Source organism: Aspergillus sclerotioniger (genome assembly GCF_003184525.1).
Source record: "Aspergillus sclerotioniger CBS 115572 chromosome Unknown BO94scaffold_5, whole genome shotgun sequence".
NCBI lineage: Eukaryota > Fungi > Ascomycota > Eurotiomycetes > Eurotiales > Aspergillaceae > Aspergillus > Aspergillus sclerotioniger.
The window spans coordinates 658,323-685,951 of NW_020290995.1; the positions used below are offsets into that span (position 1 = coordinate 658,323).

At 51.7% G+C, this 27,629-nt stretch overlaps 12 protein-coding genes across 12 annotated transcripts; 7 read left to right on the forward strand and 5 right to left on the reverse strand.

Annotated features, from left to right (window-relative positions):
* Window positions 1–1,074: 1,074 nt before the first annotated feature.
* On the forward strand, window positions 1,075–2,095 carry sdh2 (succinate dehydrogenase iron-sulfur protein subunit SDH2; the record flags this gene model as incomplete). Its single annotated transcript, XM_025607817.1, has 3 exons — window positions 1,075–1,498; window positions 1,563–1,714; window positions 1,772–2,095. 3 exons carry the CDS (start codon window positions 1,075–1,077, stop codon window positions 2,093–2,095), a joined length of 900 nt encoding a protein of 299 aa, XP_025470872.1.
* A 764-nt stretch (window positions 2,096–2,859) lies between these two features.
* Window positions 2,860–4,961, reverse strand: BO94DRAFT_532078 (uncharacterized protein). Its single transcript, XM_025611045.1, has 8 exons — window positions 4,323–4,961; window positions 4,170–4,233; window positions 4,020–4,105; window positions 3,671–3,952; window positions 3,531–3,597; window positions 3,253–3,470; window positions 3,136–3,184; window positions 2,860–3,072 (listed from the first exon to the last, which is right to left on the reverse strand). The coding sequence occupies exons 1-8, from the start codon at window positions 4,719–4,721 to the stop codon at window positions 3,026–3,028; spliced, it is 1,212 nt and encodes a 403-aa protein (XP_025470873.1). The 5' UTR covers window positions 4,722–4,961; the 3' UTR covers window positions 2,860–3,025.
* Window positions 4,962–5,062: 101 nt separating this feature from the next.
* On the forward strand, window positions 5,063–6,564 carry BO94DRAFT_532079 (uncharacterized protein). Its single transcript, XM_025611046.1, has 6 exons — window positions 5,063–5,501; window positions 5,562–5,625; window positions 5,684–5,769; window positions 5,830–6,081; window positions 6,153–6,201; window positions 6,266–6,564. Exons 1-6 carry the CDS (start codon window positions 5,163–5,165, stop codon window positions 6,358–6,360), a joined length of 885 nt encoding a protein of 294 aa, XP_025470874.1. The 5' UTR covers window positions 5,063–5,162; the 3' UTR covers window positions 6,361–6,564.
* A 316-nt stretch (window positions 6,565–6,880) lies between these two features.
* Window positions 6,881–8,908, forward strand: BO94DRAFT_532080 (uncharacterized protein). The gene is made up of 8 exons (XM_025611047.1): window positions 6,881–7,476; window positions 7,531–7,594; window positions 7,656–7,741; window positions 7,799–8,080; window positions 8,132–8,201; window positions 8,254–8,471; window positions 8,523–8,571; window positions 8,623–8,908. The coding sequence occupies exons 1-8, from the start codon at window positions 7,060–7,062 to the stop codon at window positions 8,673–8,675; spliced, it is 1,239 nt and encodes a 412-aa protein (XP_025470875.1). The 5' UTR covers window positions 6,881–7,059; the 3' UTR covers window positions 8,676–8,908.
* On the reverse strand, window positions 8,746–10,224 carry BO94DRAFT_320102 (class II fructose-bisphosphate aldolase). The gene has a single exon (XM_025606896.1). It carries the CDS (start codon window positions 9,809–9,811, stop codon window positions 8,951–8,953), a length of 861 nt encoding a protein of 286 aa, XP_025470876.1. The 5' UTR covers window positions 9,812–10,224; the 3' UTR covers window positions 8,746–8,950.
* On the reverse strand, window positions 10,055–11,458 carry BO94DRAFT_553945 (NAD(P)-dependent oxidoreductase; the record flags this gene model as incomplete). Its single annotated transcript, XM_025613683.1, has 3 exons — window positions 10,055–10,615; window positions 10,664–11,157; window positions 11,203–11,458. 3 exons carry the CDS (start codon window positions 11,456–11,458, stop codon window positions 10,055–10,057), a joined length of 1,311 nt encoding a protein of 436 aa, XP_025470877.1.
* A 2,216-nt stretch (window positions 11,459–13,674) lies between these two features.
* On the forward strand, window positions 13,675–14,437 carry BO94DRAFT_532083 (LITAF-like zinc ribbon domain-containing protein). The gene is made up of 3 exons (XM_025611048.1): window positions 13,675–13,766; window positions 13,818–14,091; window positions 14,138–14,437. The coding sequence occupies exons 1-3, from the start codon at window positions 13,745–13,747 to the stop codon at window positions 14,298–14,300; spliced, it is 459 nt and encodes a 152-aa protein (XP_025470878.1). The 5' UTR covers window positions 13,675–13,744; the 3' UTR covers window positions 14,301–14,437.
* Window positions 14,438–14,581: 144 nt separating this feature from the next.
* Window positions 14,582–15,561, reverse strand: BO94DRAFT_572630 (uncharacterized protein; the record flags this gene model as incomplete). The annotated part of the gene is made up of 1 exon (XM_025614932.1): window positions 14,582–15,561. The coding sequence occupies one exon, from the start codon at window positions 15,559–15,561 to the stop codon at window positions 14,974–14,976; it is 588 nt and encodes a 195-aa protein (XP_025470879.1). The 3' UTR covers window positions 14,582–14,973.
* A 2,135-nt stretch (window positions 15,562–17,696) lies between these two features.
* On the forward strand, window positions 17,697–18,707 carry BO94DRAFT_510278 (uncharacterized protein; the record flags this gene model as incomplete). The annotated part of the gene is made up of 1 exon (XM_025609728.1): window positions 17,697–18,707. The coding sequence occupies one exon, from the start codon at window positions 17,697–17,699 to the stop codon at window positions 18,705–18,707; it is 1,011 nt and encodes a 336-aa protein (XP_025470880.1).
* Window positions 18,708–21,082: 2,375 nt separating this feature from the next.
* Window positions 21,083–22,612, reverse strand: BO94DRAFT_543373 (uncharacterized protein; the record flags this gene model as incomplete). Its single annotated transcript, XM_025613135.1, has 1 exon — window positions 21,083–22,612. The coding sequence occupies one exon, from the start codon at window positions 22,610–22,612 to the stop codon at window positions 21,083–21,085; it is 1,530 nt and encodes a 509-aa protein (XP_025470881.1).
* Window positions 22,613–23,347: 735 nt separating this feature from the next.
* Window positions 23,348–24,857, forward strand: BO94DRAFT_553946 (uncharacterized protein; the record flags this gene model as incomplete). The annotated part of the gene is made up of 2 exons (XM_025613684.1): window positions 23,348–23,376; window positions 23,444–24,857. 2 exons carry the CDS (start codon window positions 23,348–23,350, stop codon window positions 24,855–24,857), a joined length of 1,443 nt encoding a protein of 480 aa, XP_025470882.1.
* A 1,195-nt stretch (window positions 24,858–26,052) lies between these two features.
* On the forward strand, window positions 26,053–27,323 carry BO94DRAFT_532086 (NmrA-like family protein). The gene has a single exon (XM_025611049.1). It carries the CDS (start codon window positions 26,511–26,513, stop codon window positions 27,162–27,164), a length of 654 nt encoding a protein of 217 aa, XP_025470883.1. The 5' UTR covers window positions 26,053–26,510; the 3' UTR covers window positions 27,165–27,323.
* The last annotated feature ends 306 nt before the right edge of the window (window positions 27,324–27,629 follow it).

The window sequence follows — 27,629 nt, forward strand, 5'->3', positions numbered from 1 at the left end:
TCGATACAAGCCGTGTTGGGATGCATTGATTGAGTTCATTATGCAGAGGTCACCAGTAAAGCCAAAGTCGGAGATAGATATCCGCATGGCGGGTGAGGATTCATGCAGGAGTGATATAGATTCGTCATCCTCATGCCGCACCGGCATTTCTTGCATGACCCAAGGACCACCGGTGCAGACTACTGCAGTGTGATCAAGAGCGGGTTATGCATATTTCCACCATCAAGCGCGAAGGACGCAGGCTTGTGTTGCTAAACACTCGGATTCTTCCTCTTCGGGCGGAGAACGGTGCAGGGGCCAAGACAGGAATAGCGTGGGTGCCTTCCTGCTGACTTGGCTGCCTTACAATTTGTGGCCTTGAGGCCTTGAGGCCTTGGGGCCTGATTGCCTAAGTGCCTGATAATTGGAGCCTTGATGCCTTTCTGCCTCGGGCATCAATGTGTCCTTTATGCCTGATATTCCAGGCCTCAATATTCTGCCTCCTAGCCTGAGGCATGAACAAGGACTGTCGGAACGGCAAATGATTTCGGCTCCATTTCCCCTTTGGGACATTGCCTGTTGGCCGAGCATGCTCGAATCACACGGACGTAAGAAAGGCCGGTGGACCTCAATGGGTCTGTAAAGAATACAATTCCACTGTTTCTAGCCCAGCCTATGCTGTTTGGCCACTGTCTATGCCGATTGCTTCTGATTCAGGGTCGCTGGGTGGAATTATATTCAATCCAGTGCGTCGCCGTGTATCCCCGACGCTTGCAATTAGCCTTTGCCTGATTGGCCGACGGGTGCTGAGTCAGCCAATTGCCGGCCGCCAGACCCGAGGTTACCTTGAGCTGCCAAAGGCGACAAAACATCGCCAGAACCGATCGACTTCAACTTCCTCGTGCCTCCCTTGGTCCTCGTTTGTCGTTGCCGCTGGCTGGCTGCTCTTCTCCAGGCCTCTCTCCTCTCATCCCCCCGCAATCGTCGACGCTCCTTCGTCTCATTGACCTTTCCATACTGCGCGTATCCCATTTTTCGCCAACTCTCCCATCTCTCGCCCCCGATCGACCTTGATCTTCCTTTCAACCGCCCATCATGTCTGCCCTTCGCACGACCTCGCGCCTGTTCGCTTCCTCGAAGCCGCTGTTTCGCCCAGCCGCCTTTGCTCGCTCCTATGCGACTGTTGACGCCCTCTCCCAGGTGAGCGCAAGCGGCCACGCGAGCAGCAAGACCATCCCCGAATCTAAGACTTCGAATGTTCAGGATCCCACCCCCTCCGACCAACCCCGGACCAAGACCTTCCATGTCTACCGCTGGAACCCCGATCAGCCCACCGAGAAGCCTAAGATGCAGTCTTACTCGCTGGACCTGAACAAGACCGGCCCCATGATGCTGGATGCGCTGATCCGCATCAAGAACGAGATGGACCCCACCCTGACTTTCCGGAGAAGTTGCAGAGAGGGTATCTGCGGTAGCTGTGCGATGAACATCGATGGTGTCAACACCCTGGCCTGCTTGTGTATGTTGTCCTGGACTGCCCACTGCCATGTCCCGGCTCGGTGGCGCTGACCCTCCCTGTACAGGCCGCATCCCCACCGACACCACCAAGGAGTCTCGCATCTACCCCCTGCCTCACACCTACGTCGTCAAGGATTTGGTTCCCGATTTGACCTACTTCTACAAGCAATACAAGTCGATCAAGCCCTACCTGCAGCGCGAGACCAAGACCGAGGATGTAAGTATCCCCCCCCCAACCTGTGGCGCGATGCCGGGTGTCTGACACTGTCTGCAGGGTCTTGAGTACCGCCAGAGCCCCGAGGAGCGTAAGAAGCTGGACGGTCTCTACGAGTGCATTCTGTGCGCCTGCTGCTCGACCTCCTGCCCCTCGTACTGGTGGAACAGCGAGGAGTACCTGGGACCCGCCATCCTGCTCCAGTCCTACCGTTGGTTGGCCGATTCCCGTGACGAGAAGACCGCCGAGCGCAAGGCCGCCCTGGACAACAGCATGAGCGTGTACCGTTGCCACACCATTCTCAACTGCTCGCGGACCTGCCCCAAGGGTCTGAACCCCGCCCGCGCCATCGCCGAGATCAAGAAGATGATGGCTTCCCACTAGAGAAATGACACGAGATAAAAGAAAAGAACTGCTTTCTCTTCCTGCATTATGTCTTGTGTGATCGGTTTTCCCCCCACCCCCATTCTTCCTCTTCCCTTTTTCTGGTTATTTCGTTGTGTCCGAGCTTTATTCCCTCCGTCTCCGAGGTCTTTCATGTTGGATGTTTCAATAGGTGTAAATTGTGAATGTGATTTATAGCCATGGCGGTCAGCCAGCCATCAATCGAGGTATATACTATAACTATATCTTAATGCTGTTGCGAGGTACTAGGTATGGGGTAGATTTGAAATCCCTGCGGGGTGATTCGGCTAGATCTGACTCCAGCGGAGAGTGGAACGCACAACAAACCCAACACAACCGTCAGATACCCTCGGATTTTTCGCAAACCTGCACCTACCTACCTTCCCGGTTCTTCCTGCGAAGTATCTCACTCGCAACTGTATGTTTCCCAACTCGCTTATGCCGGTAAATCTATACCAGACTTCTTGTCTGCACACATAGTAGTACTCGTATATTGTAAATTGAAGATTTCCCCGCGGGTCAGGGGATTCAAATAAGTGGATCTTCACTTCACCCTGCCTATCTTGCCTTTGTACGCTTTGAAGTCATCGTCGAATCGCGTAGAGCTTGATTGGGAAATGTACAATGTTGTTGGTTTTATTATTTAAATGAGTTCATAACGGAACTTTGGGTTGGGATTTCTAATGGTCTAATCGTTGTGTCTACGATAAGGATTATGGTGTCGATATATATATCCGCTTCCGCACTGTTCTTTGATTTCGTTTGATAAATCCGAATCAGATTGAATTGATTGCGGGAATAAAAGAACTTCTGATAGTTCTCGATAGCTAGGGCTGAGAAGCGTAGTATCTTTCTGCAATATGACGTCCTATATGCAAGTGATGCAGCTATCAATATTCTTGGCTATGTCTAGATACCCCTAGCATAATTCTCCAAGTAATTCGCCGTAGCCTCATCTATCAAAGTAGGATATCAGATGACTGATGCGACTTAACACTAGGGAGGAACGATTGACTTACATCTGTTGACGCCATAATCTCGGTTCAGCTCGACATATGCTGGTGGATGCTGCGGTAGAAAACACACGTGGTGGTTAGCTTTGCATGGACTATCTCATTCTAACATAGTGTGCTTACCGTGGAGTCCGCCCCGTCAGCCAGCCACTGTTGGATGATCTGTGCATCCTCGGCCGTGTGTTTCCACGTACCAGCGAGGATATTGATAGCATCCCCGAATCGGATCAAGGATTCTTCTCCCATGTCTTCAAGCTCGGCTCGTGTGCGTCGGATAATCTCCAATTCAGCTTCCAACGCATGCTTCTCTCGTGTGCGGTTGTGAATCTTGGTTTCGGTTGCTGGGATAGACAGACGCGTTAGTACTATAGTAGTATTCATGGAAAGGAAAAGATGGTTACCTATGAGGGCTCCAGTAAGGCCAACGATGGCGAGAAATGAGACACCAGCAAGGATAATACCGCCGATCTAATATGAATGAATACAGTAATCAGCATATCGTTTCGACCACGAAGCTGCATGCAATCTTCGAGTATCATACCTTCATGTATATTCCAACCTTTGGGAAAAATTTCCCCACATCTTGAATTAGATCACCAACGTCATAAAGTATTTCGAAAACTTGCAGAGAAGTTGTGAGAGAATCCAATCTTTTGTGGAGACTTTGCAGTTCCTGCTCAAGTGCTTGGATTTGATCGGTAATCTCTCCCTCTCTGTCCTTTGCCCAGGTGGAGAAGGTAGCCACAAATGCAGCGAACTCGTCCCTCAAAGTGTAGAATCGATTTTTGATCCCAGTAGCACTTTCTTCAAAACCAGCGGCTCTCTATAGAGAATAGGTCAGACATCTATGCGAGGAGACGGGACCTAAGAAGGATATTTATTGTACTTACAGTGATAAACGACTGAATAAGAGATCTCCGAATGTCGATAGGAATGCTGTTATCAGCGCAGAACTTAACGACCGTGGCATCAAAGTCTTCACGCAACACATTAGAAACCAAAACAAGAATGAATAAATCAACCAAACATCAAACACGTACTTTGAGCAGAAGCGCTGATGGAAGCTGCCAGATCCCTGCTATCGGAGAGAGTTCGCAGGTATGACTGGGAGTGCAATTCTTGTCAGCAAAGCATTTCTCAATTGCCAAATAAGAATCAACCCAAGAATAAGAAAACACAACAGTCGCACAAACCTGCTGTAGGCGAATAATTTCCGGCTGGAATCCGGAATGGTGAATGTGGTCAATCTGCGCTACTTTCAAATGCAGCTGATGGAAGATATCCGCGATTTCTTTGGTCGCCTGCGTGGCTTCACTCCCTGCTTCTTGCAAACGAGTCTTCCCTCCCTCCGAGCAATAGGTTTGACCGCAGCCGATGCTGAAGTCCCTCTTCTGCTGTTCAGTTTCGAGCGGCCAGTGGTCATCGGCGCCATCCACCAGGATGTCCAGCTCCTCTTCGGAGAGGTGCTGGCTGGCTTCGATGACCTTTTCTGGGGTTGGGTTGTCCCCAATTAGGTCTTCGAGCTTTTTCGCAATATCATCGTATGAAGGAGGGGAACTGCCGGGAGTATAAGCAGGTGGGATTTCGGTCATGATTGGTCTTTTTATTTTCAGAAGAAGCTAAAAGAGAGAGAGAGAGAGAGAGGCTGTGCCTGAGTCGCAATCTTCAACAATGCCAGTGGCCAGAAAAAAGAGAAATGTTCGCATAACCGACTGATATGATTATGCTGGACCATCTCCATCGGCATCCCCGTTTCTCGACCCCTCCATTGACGCATGTCGTACAGGAAATGAGCTGGTCTTGCCCCGCATGTGGCGAGGTGAGTTGCAAAGAAGAGGGGAAATCCCGCAGCTGCAGGAAGGAACAAGGATGTGCGCCCCGTGAAATGCACCCGCGGACAAGTCCGACGTCCCCGAAACATTCTTATTTACCAGTCGCATCTGGCTACCAGAGCTGAGAAAAACCATCAATCACTTGGAATTTCTTGCCACTTGAGTTCAGTTGAATCTACTACCACCACCCTCCGAGAAAATATGCCTGCTGAAGCCAATGCACCCGCACCAGCCGACATGCTGGCCGCGTTCCACCAGCATCTCAAATCGCGCAGTGCTACAGGAAAACCCCCCCGGTATTCCGTGCTGCTCAGGTCACCAAAGGTGGATCTCTTGCTCCGCTCACGTCTGGCATACGTTGTCAATGGCTCGCCGGCGTGGAAGACCGACCTCCTCCGAGACCCTCAGACTGCAGCTGAGGAAGCTGTACACGCCATTGAGATGAATATTGCCATCTTTGGTGTGACCATTATTCTATTTGTTTGGAGTGACGTCCTTAATGGCACCAATTATGCAGCTGCTTTGGATCCCATCGCGGAGGTTTGTGCACTCTTCTTTGATCGATGACGAATACTCAAACTAATGGCATTCCCCACCCAGGAAGTGTTCGAGATTCTATTCGATAGCACCGACGTCGCTTTCAAGATTGCGAAATACGGAGAAGGTACGCAACCAACCCTTCAAGACCATAAGCATCATGTTCTAGTCTTGACTATTCTCAGGTTTCGCCGACGAAATCGCCACTTTCTCGGCCAATACCAACCTCACCGCAGCACAACGCACCGCCAAAATCCAGGGCTATCTCACCGTAAGCCATCTGAGTGCACATCGATATAGGGCAAAGCACTGATCCCATTCAATGTCTTAGGACGTCCGAGCGCACGAAAATGACGCGCGAACCATGTTAACTCGTCTCACCACCAAGAGCGATAACTTCGTGGCCGCCTGGGTGGCAGTTGGCCAAGAGAGCTCCAGAAACGTCGGACAGGATCTTCTCGATGCCGAAGATCTACGTATTGAATTTGTCGCAAACGTGGGCATCCAGGCCCGTACCTGGAACACGACGGTGGTGGATTCCCGGATGATTGAATCCATGTTGCAAATGGCAATTACTATGGTGGTAAGTAATTCCAACCTCATGTACCTCAGCTAGCCAGCTAGTCTATGATTCGAGTCTGACGTGCTTGCAAGGAATATCCCTCATTCATGCAAACTAGCCTTGATCGGGCAGTGGAACACTGTGAGAACTATTCAACTCGTCATAGCATTCTTCACGCAAAGCTAACCCTACTGAAACCAACCAGACACAGCGAACGCGTTGCATATGAGAGCCTTTGCAGACAAGTTGACAGAATGGTTGGACGAGAATGAAATCGACAGAGATATTCTAGACTCCTAAGCAAGCACATGCCGGGCGCGCTAACAGATGCAGCTCGCAGCTCCATCTCTTTCAGCTTTAGGAATTAGCGTCGCAGTGCCTATGGAGATCAGCCAGCCACATACGTCATGTTAATTTATCACTTGGTTATTTTCGTAACATGGAGAAGAGGGGTATCAGCTAAATTGAGCAGCACTTGCACAGCAGAAACGTGTAACATCATCCTCTTAGCTGTAATGCATCCCAAACAACCACAGCTGAATAGATGCGGGGAATGCAGTAGATAAGTCGTAGCCATTAATGTCTAGACCACAGACATCACTATAAGCAAACCCACAAAAGTAATTCTGATTGGACAATGGTGTTTGAATGCCGGGAATGTGCAGGGGAATGATTGGTGGGATGATATAGTGCATCCAGCCCCATGCATAGACTAAACCCTCCGAGCGAGCTCAGCGTGGCGAATATCTGACCATGCAGATGCAGATCCATAACGCATGAATGGTATCATTATTGCACTTGCATGAACAGGGGGTTTCCCCTCTTCATCTGAAGTGGAGATGGCCGAGTACGTGAGTGAGGGGTTGGACTTTCCCAGACACGTAGATCCGAATCTATCTCTATATAACATGATCTCAAACCTCGAGTAAAGGACATACCCAACAGCAGAATCATCTCTTGGCAATTCTTCTATCCTCAAGTTGTTGAACACCAACCACCATGGCAACCATCGCTTCTGAGCCCATCGACCCTCCCTCTCTCAACCCCAAGTCATCCTCCCCTACCTACGATGAAGTCGCAGCAAAGGTTGAGCGTCTGGTGGGTAGCGATCCGACGCCTCGGAAATATGTCGATGTCGTGGAGCATCTCACAGCCGAGGAGGTCGATATCTTGATGACTGGCGTCGACAAGATCAAGCCTATCGCGGACGAGGAAGAGGCAGCGGCCTATACGACGGGAGCAGCCAAGACGCTGGTCTCTGATGAGTGTATTGAATACCTCCGGCTGGCGTCCAATGCGGCGGTGGATGCGGCGAACGAGATCGAAAGGGTATTTGTGGATTTGCAGTTGAAGATTGCGCAGATTGATATTATTCATCACTCCGGTTTTCAGGACGAGCTTATTGAGCATGAGAGGGTTAGTTGGGGAAGACCCACGTACTAGATTGTTGGTTATACTGAGGTTGTTTAGCTGTATCGCCGCATTCTTGCCGAGAGCAGGGATCTGGCAACTGATCTCGCTGTTCATGGCGATCGTAAGAAAGTCAGCATCCGATACTTTATACGTCTGTGCTAACGAGATCACTCCCACGTTAGGTTTCGATCTCCTGATAATTGAGTTCTGCAGGGATCTGACTATTCCAATCGACGTGCGCAAAACCATCATCAATGGCTTCATTTCTGTACGTCACTCTTCGACGTCTATTCTATGATGCACAACTGATCGCTCTCATGACCAGGACATGGAAAAAGCCCAAAAGGACGCACGGGAGGTAGAGGACCGATTTGACGAGTTAAGAATCAGCTTCACCTCTTTCGTCGCGAAATTTTCTTCCTGGGCCAAGGAAAGAGAGACCGAGTTGAATGAGGAGATGAAGCAAGTGCTTGAGGAGCTCGAGGACCTGAACGAACAACTACAGTCCCACGTCAATGGACTTCTCTTGACCGCAGGTGTTGTAGGGGTTTCAACGGTTGTGTTCGGCCTGGCATTTGCCTTTGGGCCTATTGGCTTTTTCATCGGGGTAAGTCTACCATCATGATTCATTGCATGCCCAACTGACCATCTGTACTAGATCGGTGGCTGGATCGCGACCGGTGTGGCTGGCGCCGCTGCTACCGCGGCGCTTTTGGTGAAGAAAACCCGTCAGTATTTACCCACATCATGTGAAAACACATCGAAACTGACGGCATCCAGGTGTTGAGAGGCAAATCCGTGACAAGGAAGCGCAACGGGACCGACTGGAGCAGGAGTTGGAAGATATCCAACAGGCACGCACCAGGCTGGTCGATCTCGGCCACCACCGGCTAGATCTTTTCCGTGACAATGTCAACGTGTTGAGGTCCATCTGGACGACTGTGGCCGTGGATGCCCGGATCATTGCTAGGTGGCTGGAGGGGTCCCTGGATATGGTGGTAAGTAAGGAATCTGTGATTGATTTTGCCCGATGCTGAATTCTCTGTTAGATCTGGCCGCCAGCAATGGAGTCTTCCCTGGTAGAAGGGAACTCGGTTTGTAAGTGGTGTTCTCTTTGATTATTTGAAGAGTGAAGCTGACATTGAGTAGACAAAACCATGGCTGGATATCTTAAGGATTATGCCAGAGGCATTTCCAGCTGATCTTGCAACGGAGAGCCCAGTGATTTGGAATTTGGCAGACTGAAAGTCGGGAATGGACTGGAGATCGCAGAGTATTTGTTTCTGAAGAAGGTAGATGGCCAGTGAGATGGGTTACAAAGAAGCGAGAGGATCAGGTGATGCCCATTCACCAATAATTTCCCAATGTAGCAGGAGCGCCTACTAGCAAACAAGTACACGAGAAAACAGCATGTCGTTGACATCCATCCACCCCTACGAAGTATAAAACAATTAAATCTCTACCAAAGAAACAAAAATCAAGGATACCTCCCCCCCGACCCCAACAAATCAATACACCCCTCCACAGCAATCTGCATCCTCTCCGTCGCCTCCTCAATCAACCCCGTCATCCCCTTCCCCTTCCCTTCCGTAACAACCCTCACCCACTCATTATTCAACACCTTATTAATATTCACCTTACTCACCCCGGCCTCAATACACCTCCCAAAAATCTCCCTATCAAACGGATCCGCCCCATGCAACACCAACCTGACCCTCCCCCCAACCCTCTCCCTAATCCCCTCCAACCGCTCATACTCCAACCTCACCCCCCTGGGCCCATAACTCCCATGCACGTTCCCAAACGCCGGCGCCAACCAATCAATCCCGGTATCCACAAACTCCTCACTCTCCTCCGGCGTCGTTAACACACCCTCCAAATCAACCGTATCTTCAATCCCGTCCTCCCCGCCTTCAATCCTCCCCGGTTCGGCCTCCGTCGCAATGCCCCGCTCATTGCAATACAATACAAGTTCCCGGGTTAACGCGAGGTTCTCGGCCTTCTCGTAATGGGACATGTCGATCATGATGCTGTCGAACCCGGGGGTGATGTTCGCTGCTTGTCGGATGATTTCGGGTGTTTGGGCGTGGTCCAGGTGTACGGTTATGGGGACGCTGGCGTTGCGGGCGGCTTCGGCGGCGGCGTGCACGAGGATGCCTGATGCGTAGTGGATGGCCCATGGGAAGAGGAGGATCATGGCGGGTGAGCGGAGTTTCTCGGCTGCGCGGACGGTCGCGAGGATGCCTTCCAGGTTGTAGCAGCACATTGCGGGCACGCCGTATTTGTTTTCGTAGGCGTGGTTGAGAATGGGGATGGCGCGGTTGGTTTGGAGGGGCATTTTGGTGGTGTGGCTGTGGTGGTGTGAGGAGGAGTGGAAGATGGGAGCGATTGGTTTTGGAAGTGGGATTGATGTGAGTGAGTGGTTTGGTGAGGGAGGTAGTTATGCGGTCTTATAGTTGTTATATGGATGGTGGACGAGGGATGACTGACTCCACCGGACTGCACCCGGAGTTACTCCGATACATATGAGATCATCGCTTAAGATGAATTTCCTGATACAGAATTGCGTGGACTAGATAGTCTACGGATATACACCGATCACGCTGGTACTCCCCTCTCGTCCGAGTCCCTTCCCCTTCGCCATCAATAAGACGCTCAGCGCTGCATTGCCCAGGTGGACCGGACAGTGCAGATCCCGCGCTTTCTGCACCACCCTTTCCAACCGACTCACTACCTCGTCTATAGTTTCTGTCCCGGCAGGCGCCTGCGCCCCGATTTTCCCCTCGATCATTTCCAATCCTCTTGTGACAAATACCTTGCTTCCGCCTGCTGCGTCACTGACCAATTCAAAGAATTGTGCCATATCGACGCCCAGTGAGCGCGCAAAGGCGATGGCCTCTGCAGCCGCGACAAGGTTGACGCCCTGCATCAGGTCGAGTACCAATTGCGTTGCAGTTTCGGGATCCCCCTTTGCTGAAGAAGTATCGACGTCTTTGATCGGGTGCGGGTAATACTGGCGGACCATGGCAGAGTCGTCCTTGGGGCCGTAGCCCTGCAGGAGAGCAGAGAGATAGATCTGCTCTGCCGTGGCACAGAGCGGAATAGGAAAGTGGCTCTGACGGGCTGATGTAGTGATGATTCCCTATTGATGTTAGTACTTATGCTAATAAAAGAGAATTGAGAAACCTACAGCATCCTTCAGGATGATCGTCAATGCGCTTGCCCCAGGATTCCAGTCCTCTTCCACCATCCGCGGAAAACGGTTCTCATGCATCCATGTCCACGACTCCGAGCCCTTGATCCGCTCTGCAGTACTTCGTGCGTCTAGTCCCAGCTGCGCTGCCAATCCCATGGCCTCACTGGCACCCAGGATGTGAATGGCAGCCAGCACCTGGTGCACCATTTTCATGTTACTGCCCGCTCCCACACCCCCCGGAACAAGGTAAAGCTTGGTCGGGGCAGACATCTCCTGCAGCAGGTCACGCGCTATTTGTAGGGAAGAATCGGAACCGCCCGCCATGATGGAGAGAGTGCCGTTTGCAGCGCGCATCGCACCTCCAGAGACCGGCGCATCGACGAAGTGGATACCCGTCCGGCCGCGTGAGGCCAGTTCTGCTGCAACTGATTGGGCGTCGGATGCGGCGACTGTAGAACAGAGGAGAAGTGTGGCATTTTGGGGGAGATCTAATTTGTTAGCTTGGGATAATCAATGGCTAGGGACGGACGTGCATTGTACGATGCCCTCATCCCCGAAGAGGACGGCTTGCGCCTGCGGCGCCGAAGCCACCATGCACACGTAGAAGGACTTCCCCTCAGCGGATTCACGCAATGACGAGGCTGGGATGCCCCCCGCTGCTTGGAACCGCTGCACCGAGGCTGGAAACACATCGTAGCCGTAGACGGGGTATCCCTCATGGACGAGGTGGGTGGCCATGCCGAAGCCCATGGCTCCGAGGCCGACAAAGCCAATGGCTGGCTTAGACATCTTCTGGATAACTGGATGGTGTGAATTGAGTGGTGTCGTGATTGTTGTTGCGTGGAGTGACGCCATTTATGGAGGGACTGGATCGCTGTGAAGTCCGAGGTGGAGTGGGATGCCGTGGGGGTCGGAGGTGCTCCGATGCCGTCAAGCTCGCGGAGAACACCATCGGGTTCCGGGTAAAATGGGCTACAGTGAGCCGACTTGGAGTCGGAGACCGTGGTGAATTTTGCCGGTTCATTTGCTCTATCCAGTCTCGGAGCCCGCGCTTTGAGCTCGGGTGATTGCCGGTACAAGGCAGCCGACCGGATAGAACCCTAACGTTGTGACGGATATCAGATGACTCCATAAAGGATGAGTGTTATATGACAATTCTTCCAGCTAAACAGAATGATCTAGTTCACAAGATAGCTTGCTGCAGTCCACTGCTGAGTTTCAAGCAATTTTTAACTATTGCGACCGGCATTGCGTGAGTCCACCTCTCAATCCTTTTCAAATATCAGTGGATCAAGTGACAGGAACATGAAAAGAACGAGCCATGAAGAAGATCAAGTTTTCTCCGTGCCCTAGTCCATCTAAAGTCTTCATATACATCGAGATCCGAGGTCAACCCGGATCTTGCAGTAACCCGATACGCCACCAATAGGTAAGACTGAAGTCCCATGACCGCAGAGTGATCACTCTGTCCTGTATTTGCTGGCACTATCTGCCTTTGCGAATGCGATCTGGTCACCATAAGCCCTGCCTCTAAGCAGACAGCTTATCGAAAAGACTGGAACGGTAGAAGCTCTTGAGGGTGACATCTAATGGATGCGATTGATGAGCCATCTTGTTCAGAGGCAAATGGCCCCATTAGAGAATAAAACGAGGCAAGTATGCCAGAGCATGTCCACCGCAATAGTCGTAATCAACATGAGGTGCTTGGCGAAGCTATGTGAAAAGGTTGTTCGTTCAACCAATCGAGCATGTAGATGATTGTTTTGCATGCATTGTCCCCCTAAAGGACACCAGGACACAACCATCTTCAAACGCATGCCCCCGGCCGGCCAGTGACGAACATCTGACCGAAGCGGGGGCACAGACATACTCCATCCTATAAACAGACGGACGCACTTAAGACTGCTGTAGCTCTGTCTGCTACAGCTGTGCAAGGGCCCAAGTTCGCACCCGGTGCCAGGTCTAATGCCAGGACATTTTCTGTGGTCCAGCCGCATGGAGCCACGGTCGCTGTCGGGCCAGATTTCATGACTAATAGAAATAATTAGTCCACGGTTGAGAGACGAGGAGAATATCACGAACACCGAAGGTCAATCCGAGTGAGTTTTGCCAAAGCATCGTCAACTGACGAGTGAACTTGGCCGTTGAGGCGTGGAAACGCGACTCTTGGGAGTCAACACGCTGAAACCCGGAAAAGATGGATCAAAGCAGCTGAGATGTCAATCTGCGATCACTTGAATATGATTAAGATTGTTTTTTATCACTTTCTCTCCGTGTGCCGGAGGGCAAGGATGGAAGTGTCGTGGGAGGGGAGAGAAGGTGGGAAGTAGTGGGAGGAAAGGGGGCGCAATTAAAAGGAAGCGTCGATCATGTGATGTGAGGAAGGAACGCCGGAGCCTTGTTGCGATTCACTGCCACCCCGAAAATCCGAATGAGATTCCCCCCTTCAACCTTGGAGGAATTACATGGGTGATGAATACTCAAATGGCTGATTCCCAGGATGTTCCGGTCATCACATGAGCACCAAGGCCAAGGGCCTACGTCACAAACATTCCAGTTTGCAAAGACAAACCATATCCATGATCTACATTTTAATTCACTCTGGTACAATCTTGGCTGTGGCAGCGCCCCTCGTATTTTACCTTTCGCTGCCTCAACAGCAACCATCCACTGCCGATCGAAAGTTGCCTTGAAGTCACGAAACAAAGAATGTGCCTGCATCAAGTTCTCCTGGTTAGGCGCAATGTCAGCCTCGTCGCTCCGCAAGCTCAACGGCTGCCACTTCATCTCCACCAATCGCGTGGATATGCCTGCCCAGCATGACCGATGATGTCGATTGCAGCAGGTCAGTGCTGTGCATGCAATCAAACTTGTTCGTGTCCGAGTGGCTAGCAATGTGTTCCAGAAATAACTTAGATGTTGGATCAGACGAGGCTCCGACACAAGGCTGTGGACCTCCCAACTATAAGTACGCGCTGAGAATAGAATGACTGGACCAGTCTGCATTTGCTTACGCTTGAAATTAGTCACTTGTTGAAGTTACCATCCTGATACAATTTCATTGTGCAACCTACCATGGCTGAAAAGACAACTGCTGGTATGCTCTCATTTCTCTCAGAGTACAATTGTGGTCAGCTAACATTTGCAGTGCCGGCCCCTGCTTACGAGGAACAAGGTGAGACCCACGAACTTTCCTCCAGGGAGCCTCCAACGTATATGCAACCTCCTCAAATACAAAATTCTGCTTCTCAATCGCCTCATCTACCTCAACAGACCTTCTATGCTGGCTCACAACACCCGAGCGGTTATAATACCCCGACTCCGCTGTATGCGCTACAAAAAGGCCCGGCGCCTGTCGATTGTCCGGCCTGCGGACAACGGCAGATGACCCGAGTGCAGGCGGAATCGGGAAACACGACCCAGTATGTACATTGTCTCATAATGAAGAATGTAACTGATAATTTCTAGCGCCTGGGCTGCAGTGCTCTGCTGCTGCTTATGCCTTGGATGTATCCCATATATGGCATCATCGCTCAAGGATCAGAATCATTACTGTGGAAATTGCGGTGCGCTGCTGGCGACTTGGCATAATAGTGGGCGGACAGAAGTGCATAAAATAGGCAGGACTTGATGCTGCTTTTCATTCTTCTCTTTTTGGATACCTTGATTTCTTTTCAGTATTTGAACGCACTTTGGAAATAGCTGCTGCGACCATATTTGGACATATTTGATATGATCAAGGACAAGCAAAATGTGATCCACCTTGACAACGAATGATTTACTGGCATTAGCCGGTCTACAAAGAATGCCTATTCAATCAAAGCTCAGAGCTTTATGCTCATGCTACATGCATTGTTAATGAACCACCGAAATTAAGGTTCATCCATGAAACAGAAAAAGGATATTCATCATCTCACAGGATACCACCCAGCAACATACCATCACTCATTCACAATCAAGTCCGCACCACCACACTCGAATGAAACTACCATCCCATACAACCTACCCAGCCTTCCTCTCATATCCACCCCCATCCAACTCCACCACTTCACGACCCCCCAACTCCGCACTCACCCTCTGACCCGATACCTCAGCCATCTTCATCCCAGATCCAGTATCAGCATACAACTCCGCCGAGTCCACACACCCCTCTTGCATCTCCGACACAGCAGGCTTCTGACCCGCCACACAGCCTCCCACAGCAGGTCGTTGTCCATCATGTCCCGAACCATCTGTACCCTGTCCAACTCCATCTCCATCCCTCAGCTTCCGACCCCATCTCCACCACAAAACCCCCAGCACCCCTAACACAGCAACCCGGCAACAGATCCCACCACTATACCCGCAATAACACCACCCGATACCCTCGATCCTAACTTCACACCCACGTTGCCATCCCCTTGTTGTGAAGTAGTCGTCCCTGTCCCCGTCGCAGCCCCAGCCCCAACTCCAGTAACACTCCCACCCCCATCAGGCATACCATAAACATCAAAAGCCGAAAGATTCTGCGATGCAACCTTCCTCCACACCAATCCATCACAAGACCACCCAATACGGGTAACGCATGTATCTTCGCGCCAGAAATCCAAACACCAGGGTCCTTCGGGATCAAAGGAGAATTCGTACCCTTTTTGGTGGTGGATTGGGGTGCAGGGTTGCGGGGTTGTTTCGTGGATGATGGTTGTGCCGGAGGTAGTGGAGGAGTTGCGGAGGGTGAGGGTCCAGGGGGTTACTGGGGGAGGTATGAGGAGGAGGAGGGTGATTAGGATGAGGTGAGGTGGATGGGGGTCATTTTTGAGGGAGGGAGGGTTGGGTTGTTGTTGGGGGTTGGGTGTGAGTAGATGAGGGAGGGAGGGAGGGAGGGAGGGAGTAGGGTTCGGGATATATGGCATTCTCCTACGATTGGGAAGAATTCTACTAAAGGGTCGGTGTGTGTGAATTTGAACACCAAGAGGCTAGTCTCGTATTTTGATGAGGATGTGGGAGATCTTTACTGGAAGGAAACTGGGGTCTTGGTGATGTCGCGAGGAACGGTCTATCGGGATAGTGGCCTGCATTTGACTCAGGGCGGATAGGCTTGGCAGGGAAGAAGGGTCCAGTTGACAGACCCTGACAAGCCGAATAAGTGCCCTATTGGCTGCATTAGAGGAGGTTGCATGTTCTGTTGATGTCTCCATCTTAAAACGCTGATCTTCTAGTCTCGCGGGAAGGATGATTGGCCGTGATAGGCCGAACACGAGCGAATGGGCCCAGGTGGAGACGATCAGCCCTAATGCGTGGACCTTGGTCCTTTCTTTATGACAGGCCTTCAGGGTTGAAGGCATTGTTTCTGATACCGGCCTCGTGGATAGCGAAGTGTCAACAGAGAAAGGACCGCTTAGATAAGGGCGGATCGGATGCATGACGTCAAGGATGTTCCCGGCACCACCACAAAGAGAAGGATTCCCTGTCCTGTCAACAAAGCCCAGAGCTGTTGCTTATGGATGAACCTCAATTCTCCTATGCACAAGTCAGTTATCTCGCACCCATCCCGGTCGGGCGCGAATCGGGAGGTCGCAAGGAGATAAAGAACCATGGCCATGAACGAGTGGTGACGCCAGCGGAACAAGCGGATCACCAAACCTTGATTGCAATTGATTTCATGACTGTACCTTGCTGTCAACATTGAGGCAGAATCCCGCGTCAGCCCAGTTGGAGACGAAAGACGAGAAAGCGCGTTGATGAGGTGGATGGGAGCTGTGCAACAAAGGGTGGGGAAGACTGGAAGGACCCTCTGAAATGCTGCTCGCCGATTCCAACCTGAATGGCTTCACCCCAATTGTTTGGGCCTACCCACTTCCCCTCCTGTCAGAATTAAGCTTCACGGACCAGCCCTGGCTGCCAACCTCCAGCCCATCCAACGTTGCATGCATGTGCGCTCCTCCACGTCATTGCGCTCTTGCTGTCATGACCTTCCGCTGCTCCCGATGCAGTCAGTCCTACCAGCAACCAGGGTTGTTCACCCGCCCGTCCAACTTGTTTCCCTCCTTCTTTATCCTTCTCGCGTCGTATTCCCTCTGCGTCCCGTCCTGTTGTCTTCGTTGTTGGAGTCGTGGGCATCTTCGTTTTGTCTTGTTCAGTCCCATCTGCTGAAATTGTGCGGCCGTTCTTAGTGAGAACCATCTGCTTTGAGGAAGTTCCCGGCAGCAGACTAACAGCGACAGATCATGGCCGCCATTGACCTCCTTGCCCTCGAAGCACGACACCAAGTGATCAAGCGGAGCAACTGGGCTGGCGAGAATCCCGGCGTGGTCCTGGTCTTCTGCATCGTGTTTATTGTCGCCGTGGGCATCATCGCGCTCTTCATCTACCGAAAATGCATGGCACGGAAAGCAGCGCGACAGTCATATGAGGTCGAGCAGAGGTGATCTGCATTTTCGACTGATCCGACCGACAATGTGGTGATACAAGCGGGAGGGGAGGATGGCAACGAAGTGCCCGAGAGGAAGAGAGCAACCTTGGGCTGGCGATTTCTCTTCAACGATTGGGAACCCCGTTTCTTTTCTTTTAATAATGTATTTGTTCTGTCCGTCAAGGATACCCGTTTGCGTTCTGGTGGATCTGGACGGAGACGGATTGCGTTGATTTAATGAGTTGGATGCTGCTGGAATAAGACTGAGTCTTCATTGGATGGAAAGGGAGATATACTGAATACACAATTTCATGATTTACCACGATAAAAAGCGATCATTTGATGTTGAAGAGGGTTATCTAGGTAGAGACGAGGTGGATGAGAGACGCCGCCACCGCGACGATGGGCCTGCTGCATGCAACCAGCGGCTCGCCAATGGTCGGAGGGCATCTGGTCCAGAGAGAGGGTCATCAGGCTCGTATTCGTTTCCATGATCGTCATTCCCCGAATAAGGTTCATGGGGAGCTCCAACGGCCTTAAAGAACAGCCCTATTCATCGGAAGATGAAGAAGAGGGAAGAGGAAAGAAGGAAGACGGAATTGTCCGTAAGTAGTGGTTGATTACCCCGCCAGTAGAATGCCCGCCTTCGTCTCTCTTTCATCCTTCATCCTCGCTGCCTCCCTCAGCACCCTCACCTATCTGGCCTTGCTCCACCGTTGCCTCAAGAATCGGATCAACCATGAGAAAAGTTACGGATCCCTTCCTAGCTCGGAGTCTATCATCATAACCACGATCCCCCCCGAGATCTACACATCGGAATACTATGCTCTCCACGATCGAGCCAGCCGGCGGGTGCCGCGTCAACTCCTCCCTCACCAGAAAGATACCAATATCCTGACAATCTTTCTCCGTCGCAACATGATGGCCTTCGCGAACTTTCCTCAAGCATATATGTTATGGGCGGTCAGTCCGGCCGCGACCCGTCCAACGTTCCATGCATCGCATATCAGTTCCCTGGACTTCAACAAGGGTGATCTCACCTGCGGAATATACCGTGTCTTGGAGCGAACTGCAGACAAAGTCGAGTTTGGAATGACGCACAAAGGCGTCGAGGGGCGATTGGTGTTCCGGCTCTGGGACGAGGACAAGGACGTTGTATTTACCAGCGAAACAGCGATGTGGACACGGATGGACGAGATGCAACGCGCCACAATGCCACTGGAAAACCCGGTGCTGCGCTTCTTTCATGAACTGGCCGCCTGGTGGCTGTTGGATTCCGGGGTCAAGTATTTGGTCGATTGGGACGGAGACACAGACTCGGAACGATTTGCTGGAGGGTTCCTGGACAAAGCCTGGATATCCCATTGTTGCAGATTCGGGGCAGACATGGACAAAAAATCAAGGCAATTGTCGTTTCCTTTGTTTCTGAAGCGGTACTACATATGGTATTTAAATCAGCTCCAAGGTCGACTATGGGGGTTTGTTTGTCTTCCCCGGATAACCTTACTTCTCATACATGAAGTTCCAGTCTATTCAGATCCAATCTATACTGAGAATCGAAACCCAACATGTGCAAGTACATTTACCACCACTTCATTGGCTGCGGCCATGTCGGATGCTTCAGCATTGATACTTGCTTCGAGATGATGAATGCGCTGCGCATCGCCACCCCCCCGCCTTCTCATGAGGTTACTGACGCGCACGACCTATTGCCCCCGTCTTGCCCTACTCCGTGTCTCCAGTGTGAGCGAGAATCCGTCGGAAAAGACACAGACAGTTCGGCCGGATCCAAGAATTCCTACATTAGCCTGGAGGGGTTGGGTGTCAACGCCTTCCAGGTAACCAGCCATATGGAGATGCATCTGAACTCAGAGCATCCTGCTCCTGGTAGCAGCTTCGTGTATGTCGGCCAGCCACCACAACAGTGGCCTGGCCCCGTGCTGTCCTTTGGGACGAGAAGCCTAGAGAGTGACGAAGAAGGGGGCCCTTTTACACCGCTGACTTCCACCCAATCATCCCCGCAGGACTCTACCATTTCATCGATGGACCAGTATGATGACAACTGCGGGTGCCGTCTTCCCCTTCACACCGCGCGTGCTGATCGCGAGAATGCTCGTGGCTGGCAGCCTACATCTTACGAGAGCGAATCAGAGACAGAGCGGGGCGATGATGAGGGTGATTACACTCGTCCGAGTTCTCCTATTGAGCGATCACATCGGCTCAGCCAACCTTTTGAAACCCCAGTGTTTCCCTCCAACACGTATAGTGGCTCAGAGCAACCCCTGCAGCCGAGAGAGGTCCAGATGTCTGTTCGTTTGAGTCCATCTACCCCATTACCGCATCAGGTCAAACGGCCTTATGAATCCCCATTGTCTGTCTCTGACTTGTGCAATGATCCGGAGCCACCACAAAGGCGCCGACCCCTTCAAATATTTACTCCCTTGGATTCTCCTATCCAATCACCGGCACTCCCCGACTCGTGCACAGACTACGAGTTATCCCCGCAGCCGAGATCTGTCCAAATACCTGGTCATTTGAGTCCTTCTTCCCCATTGCCGCATCAGGTCGAACGGCCTTGTGAATCTCCATTGTCTGTCTCCGACTTGTACGATGACCCTGAGCCCGCACAAAGGCCCCGCCCCCTTAAATTATCCAGGTGCTTGGATTCTCCTACCCAGTCACCGACACTATCCAGCTTGTGCAAAGACTCCGAGCCATCTCCACTGCCGAAAATGGCCCAAATGCATTCTGAAGTCCCCACCATGCATCCCCGACCCGTGAAAAAGGATCCGAACCGGGTTATCAGAATGGACTTGGACGTCGAGACCGCGTCAAAAAGGTGTATTCACTCAAACCCGCGGCTAGTGGAGCAGGAAATCACACCACATTCACCACTTCAGCCATTCATCCTGTGTTATGAAGCATCATACGGCAGCCCAGATGCGTGGGGGGAGGCCCTGAGAGCCTTCAGACAGCGGTGCTATGAAAGCCAGCCACCTCCGCGATACAAGAATATGAAGTACGACGCCCCGCTGCGCACAGGGCTCCAGACTTACGGGCCCGACGCTTTCTCGAAAGACTTCTGGAATCAAGAACAAAACAGGGTCGTGGGCTTTTTTTGACCAGCAGAGCTCTTTACTACGGGGTGCAGAGTTTGGTAGATATGTTGGTATATTATAAAAGTGTTGTGAGTAATAGCTCTGCTGGATACAGAGTCTTAATGATGGGCTGGGCCAGCGACACCGCTGTATTGTTTGTTGTGCAGAGTACTGTTTTTCTTAAAGATATCCTACCTTTTCCTTTCCTTTCTTTCCTCTTGTTTCGGGGTTATTGGTGTGATAGTATACTTATCCCAAATTGGACATATTCTCTCTCGAACCAGATTATCCCTTCTTATACTCCGTAGACAAGAGCCCTTAGTAGGTTAGGGTTGATAGCAGTATCACCGCCTAGAGATTCAATACTACTAGAGACTCATGTATAAGCCGGCCCGAGATGACGACGATGATTGCCTTATCCTCGAATAACGAGACAACCCGGGATGCAGACAGTCAATGAATGATAGCGTCTTTTATCTCATCTCACCTCGTCTCATAGTTAGTTTGGGTCGCGAACAGCTCATTCTGGATGCTAGGGGTGGGTTACTGACTGACTATGAGAACATTATTATTTCACCACCCAATTGGCTCGGTTCGATGGATATTAATAATTCCGTGATGTACAGAGTACTATGCTATGAGGAATAGGTGAAGGACCTGAAGGGGTGTGTGCATGCGTGTGTGTGTGTGTGTTCATATAATCCGATCGTATACATGGTACAATAATTATTTATGCAAGTCCGTATGGGAGGAAACTGATATCATTCATTCTTTAAACTAGTCGTTATCAAAGGCCAAAACGGTTGTTATCATTCATAAAGTCGGGTCATTCTGGGTAGGTCAAAGTCATAGTTCCTGGCACTATGGACTCTGGGAATAGAAACGAAGAATAAGGAGGGAGGGAAGGGAGGGAGGGATAGCATTCTACCATCTTGTACGGCATATTGGACATGTTGGATCAAGGTTTCGGCCGAGTGATGAGGCCAGCCAATCGTTCATGCAGGAGCTGTGGATGTTCACGCCGCATTGTTTTTGACACCAGACTAGGTTGTTGGTGTTGGTGTTGGTGTTGTGGTTGTGGTTGGGGTTAGGGTCTTCGAGGAGAGGGAGAATGCATATGCAGCACTCGCCGTCGATGGGTTGACGGGTAATGCCGTGGGTGGTGATCGTTGGTGGAGGGGTTGGAGGAGGGGTGAGGGAGGGAGCAGGTGTAAGTGTGGGTTGGGTTTGTATGATTAGGGCTGGTTCTGGCTGGGAAGGGGTGTCTTGGGGAGTTGATGGAGTGGTGGGGTTGGGAGTCGAGACTTCTGTGTTGCTTGAGTTGGAAGTGCTGCTTGGGCTGGTGGTGCTGGTGGTGCTGGAATTTGGATTGACAGCACGTCGATCGGTAGTAGGAGATGGGGTAGCTGGTGCGCTGGTGGTATTGGTGTCAACGGTGCTGGATACGGAGTTGGAACTGACGGTGGGTTGCTCAGTAGAGAGCGAAGTAGCTGATGTGTTGCTGGCCCTATATGTATCGGCAGAGTTAGATACCGAGGTAGCGTTGACAGCACGTTGTTCAGTAGATGTTGGTGTAGACGGTCCACTGCGGTTGTTGCTGGCATCAGATACGGAGGCCGCATTAGCAGCACGCTGACTTTGCTGATTGTTTGTGGCGTTAGTCTGTGAATCCCCATTTATAGTAGTCGTAGTGCCAATCCGTGGGGTGATATCAACACCTCGTCCACGAGTCCCCTCTCTGCGTGGTGACACCAAATCACCCCTTCGCAATTCATGCACTTGTCCGGTCATCGCAGCGGCATGTACCCCAGAAGCATTCCTTCCTGCTTCCTCTTGTCCCCTGGCAAATCCCATTGCCACGCTTCTCCTCACCAAGCTCTGGGTATCCTGCCTGATACGTTCGGCTTCCCTCTTCGCCCTCTCCTCCCTCTTACGTGCCCTCTTCACCTCCTTCTCAGCAGCCTGCACCTTTCTTGTAAGCTCCGAAATTCTACCCGTTGCATTTGTATCAACATATGCAGGCGGTGGCTGTGGTTGAAGCGGTGATTGGAGCTGTGGTGGGAATTGTAGCTGCGGCTGCCAAGGCGTATACGTCTGAGTCGACTGCCACGAATTATACAGTAAACTCGACTGCCTGGTGGTATTCTGTCCTGTCATGTAGCCACTGACTTGTGAAATCCATGAATTTGCCAAATTGCAAGCCTGGCCCTGATGCCACCTCGTGCAGAGAACAAGTGGAGCCAGGTCATAGAGCAGGCTATCGATACACTGCCCGGCCTGAATCATGCTGGTCCCTTGATCAATGAGGCGGCGTGCCTCATTACGGCTTCTAGCGTTGGTGGGGGCGAGACAACGACGTTTTTGGGAGGGGGCGTGGCCGACACAGTGGGGTTCATCGTCTGGATAGAGCTTAAGAATATCGGAGAGATGACTGTATGAATATCGGGGGGACATGATGATATACCTTTGGGATGTCATGAACAAAGTAGAAAGAAAAGAAAAGCGTGTCGGTCTTAACCACGATGGTGTATTGATTCGATCATCTTTCCGTCTCCCAAACGGTCCTGATGACGGCTTTATACCTCATCGTCCTCTTATGTCCAGCTCCGGCACAAGGCTGTTGAGGCTGTTGTGGCTGTTCTCTACGCGCTCTCCCACTATCGAGGCTGAGCAGCAGGTTGCTGCTAGTCATGATCCCAGTCTCGAGGGGCCGAGACACCATCAACTGGCATGAAACGGGGAGAGTGAGAGCTACTGAGCTGGTGACTCGATCGATTGGCGGTGGGGCTCTTGTTTTGTTTGGCCAGCTGGGATTGGCGCGGCGCCGTCGAAGCGGGGCGGCCGTAGTGGTACTAGCGTGGTCGCCTGGTACCAAAAATACATCCAGCCATACATCCATACGCTACTTGGTCTGATCATCGCGTCATTTTCGGCCCTCCCCAAGATTCTTCCAATTCTTATTATGTCAGACTCGCAGAAAACATGATGCGGTCCTTGCATTGGCCCTGGTATATTTCTACCCAAGTGACCTCCTTGTTGTCACTTCCTGCACTTATAAGAAGAATGAGATTCCGCTGGTGGCCGTCCAATTCCCTCTATTCCCCGTTCCCCGTTCCCACGCCATAGAGTGTGCCGATCTATATCCTATAGAGTATACTTCCCTCCCGTTTCCTCTACCAATCTTCCACAATGAATGACTTTGTCACGAGTCCAGAACGGTAGGCGTCTTGTACCTTTGCAGAGTCTCCCAGCAATGTTCTTTTTGTTTTGCTAACAGCCTTGCAGCCCAAAACGGCACCTCTTATCATTGCCGGCGGAGATCCGGATCCTGATTTATAAGGCGGTGTTCGATAACGAGGTCTGCGAAATCCGACGCACACCGATTCCCGTGTGGTGCCCCGTCGATAACTGCTGGCGCATGGCTCGACGACAGTTTATGGCAGACCAGAATAATCGGAATAGCTGGGACGGGCTCTGCACCCATCCCGGATGCCAGTCAACCCAAGGGCAAGCCATCAGTCGCGACATTTACGTCGGCCACGGCCCACTCATAGCGTCCGGGCACTATCCTTGCCCCCTGTCGCTACAAAGAAACCCGTCGCTTAGTCTCGGCTTCCTTCGCACCTGCCGCCAGGTATATGAGGAGGCAAGAGAATTGCCTTACCGGCAAACCACCTTTTTCACCCAGGAACTGGCCACTTTTGCCAACTTCACTTACTGCTTGAAAACATGGCAGGTCGCGTCCATATCCCATCTTCAAATCCGGATTCCCTTAGTACAGAGCGTGGAGACACACCTGCCTGAATGGAATGAGACCTTCTCTTTGCTCAGCCTAGCCTTCTGCGGCTTATCCAGCATCTCTGTCGAGATTTACTTTCGCTATGCCGAACAGACCTGGAGAGATACGTTCTGGGATGGGGGGCTTCTCGAATTGGACCGCCTGAATTTAAAGGGCATGCGACTGGCTATTTACCAGGGAGAAACGAACCCCCAATCATTTTTCGACTACTCAGCTGGAACGTTAGAATCCAAGCCAGAGAATCAGACGACTTCACTTCCTAACCCCATCAGCTTCCATCATGCCCGGGATACTCTTCGACAACGTGATAGATCGCGCATTGACCCCAACGATACCGGGCGTATCTTTTTCCGTCTGTCACCCAACGACTTCCCTCTATATGTGTGCAACCTCATCCACCTGCTTCCGCAGCGGAACCGCACTGATGCGGAGATCCGGCGCCAGGATAGGCGCCAACGAGAGTACATTTATCATTATGCCTACGCCGAGGATGACTCCGACCACTCGTACCCAATTTTTGGTTTCCAATTCAACGACAACCTCAAGGCAAACAAAGAGGAGATTGCACGAGGACTTGAGAAGCTGCAGCGATCCCGCCAACGATTGCAGCAACAGAGAGCCGGCTCCCCACTACCTTTCAGGCCTAGTCGGAGGGGTGTTTATCCACAGAGCCGAAGGAACAGCCTGGACTATCAACCTGACAACAGTGATGCTTGGGAGGACGCGGAACGTCCCGGAGACTGGAGGCGTCGCTTGGTCCAGGAGGCCTTTGCGCCATTTATGGAATCGTTCCCATTTTCTGCAACCACGAAATATCCGGGACCCCCGAGTACTTGCTTGAACTGCCCCAGAGAGGGCAACTTGACACAGCAATCTTCTGGAATAGATATTGAGAAATAGCTCTACGATGTGTATTTAGCGACCGACTATGTTTCGCTTGTTGTTTAGAAGCCGCGGCGGCGTCAATCCATCCAGCCATTTCCCCAGATAACCCTAAGACAAAGCACCCCCAGAAATTGATCGATGACATCATAGGAGAAATATCTGAAGGCCCCGAGGCCCCCGTCACCGCAAAATTGGGATGCTACCAAACGGTCTCCAACCAACAGCACAGCTGGCCAAGCTCACCTGCTTGGAAGCGCATCGTGAACGGCAATAGTGCGGGGTAGCTTGCGTGCTCGAGGGATTTCCCGTACGTAACGCATTCCGCCGTGGTTGGATGAACATTCCCCTGAGAAGTTACTTAGTCATAACTGCGTCTTGGAGATGTCCTTGACCCCGTAGAAGACTAGAAGCGGAAGAGTGGAACATGTGGAGTGGCCATTGTGGAGTGTCCACGGCGATCGAGACTAGGCTGCTTCGAGCAAGTTTCTCGAGGCCATTGGGATTGCCCCCCGCCTTTTCCATCTTTCTAGATCGTCGCAAAAGCGGATGGCGGGATTTCGGCCACTTTTGCGGTCAGAGAAAACAATGGGTTTCGTCAAGTGGGTGATGGGCGCGTCGACCAGGCCGGGAATCTACAGGGTTTGTGATTCTTTTACTGCTTTGGTTAAAGACGTGCTGTGCGTACCTGGGCGGGGTCGATGGCTGGTCCATCACCCGATCAAAGGCCTGAACCTACAAACGTGCAACGGCCGGCTTGGAGCACGTACTACGGAGTACTTTGTACGTAATTGCCTCATCACGTCGGTGAGATGACCTCGGCCCGAAGGGGTGAGCGTTTTCTCAGTCGGTCTCACAAGGCGAGGAAAGGGTGGGTCTGGTCAGGCAGGGCTGCCTTGGCTGGCCCCTGAGGTTGATGATCTGGACAGTCTGGATTCCTTTTGGGCCTCTCCAGTCTCCAGTCTCTAGGTGTCTCTTTCCATTTGTGGGGTGGGATTGGGATGCCCGTGCTCTGGGCGGGGCGGCGGTTGGGAATTGGGAATTGGTATTGTCACTGTACGGTGACTCTGTGAGACGCAATGTTCTCGGCCATCGTCATCCTGCTCTGTTAAGGCAGTCCACCTGACCGTGCAAGAAGCAGACACCCCAGGCAGCAGCAGCATCGCGAAAAAAAAATGCCTGGGTCTTCCTTAGTCATGCGTCGGAAGGGATGGCCGCGACCGGCCGAGAATGATCTCAACATGACAAAGCCGGGAGATCGTCGACCTTATTCACATCGGAATAGAGCTATCCCTAGCTTTATTCCACTTACCCCTGGATAAAGTAGTCATTCATACGTACACTAAGCTCATCCATTATGACCATCGCTCTACTCATCACCGGAGCTACGGGCAATCAAGGCGGCGCGGTCATCAACGCCCTGCTCGCCCAGGATGCCGATGTCGAGATCCTCGCCGTGACGCGCAACCCGCAGTCAGGAACCTCGCAGAAGCTTGCCGAGAAGTCCCCCAAGATCAAACTGGTCCAGGGCGACCTTGACCACCCGGCACAGATCTTCGAAAATGCAAAGAAACTTACTACCTTGCCTATCTCTGGGGTCTTCAGTGTCCAGGTTATTCCCCATTCACCTCTACTTAGTACCTTGCAGAGGGTAATATGAAGCAGACCCCCATGGCGAAAGGCCAAAGTGTCACCAAGGAAGAACAGCAAGGCAAGGCTTTGATCGACGAGTCCATAAAGCAAGAAGTCAAGCATTTTGTCTACAGCTCCGTCGATCGTGGCGGTGACGCCTCCACTGACAACCCAACCAACATTCCCCACTTTATCAGCAAGCATCGAATCGAGCATCATCTCTTCGAGAAAACCAAGGACGGGGCCATGGATTGGACTGTTCTTCGACCGGTGTTCTTTTTCGATAATCTGGTCCCCGGCTTCGTGGGCAAGGTGAGCGCCACAGCCCTGGATGCCTACCTGCAGGGCAAACCGTTGCAGGGCATCGCTGTCAGCGATATCGGGGTGTTTGCGGCCAAGGCCTTTCTGGAGCCGCAGCGATATAGGAACCAGTGCCTGTCTCTAGCCGGGGATGACATAACGTATGAGCATATGCAGAAAACGTTCAAGGCGAAGACGGGGAAGAATATGCCAACCACATATCGGGTAGTCTGTTACTTGCTGATGTGGATGGTCGGGGACTTACGGATCATGTTCAACTGGTTCTATGAGCATGGATATGGGGCGGATATCCAAGGGCTGAGGAAGATGCATCCTGGATTGAAGAATTTCGAGGCGTGGTTGGAGGAGGATAGTGAGTGGGTGACCAAATGAATGGGAAGAGACTGTCCATGGTGGTGGCTGTGAAAAGTTTCAGATTGGTCGCACGGGTACGTGTAAAGGACCACCAGCTGAGGTGGTGGTACTCCGTTTTCTCTGCCGTGTGGTGGCATGATTCTCTGTATTGATACCGAAGGTTCAACGAGGGTTGTACAACATGAGTCTGGATACCAGCGTCCAGCCAATCCATCTTGCCTATCCATCCTAATCCCATTATTGAGGCGCGTTGCATTGCGTATTTGCCAACAACACGATGCTACACGCCGCCAGCACTTCTCCAGCCATCTGACTCCATCTCCTTCCACCGTCTTCGCCCTCCCCATGCCACTAGCTTAAATACAGCGACGCCCATCCCCAGTCTGCCTTTTCTTCTTTCCTTCTTCCTTCTTCCTTCTGCGCGCTTGTATGTATATGCCCTCTCCAATCCCGTTTTCCTTGTCCATCTTCTTCTCTGATTTT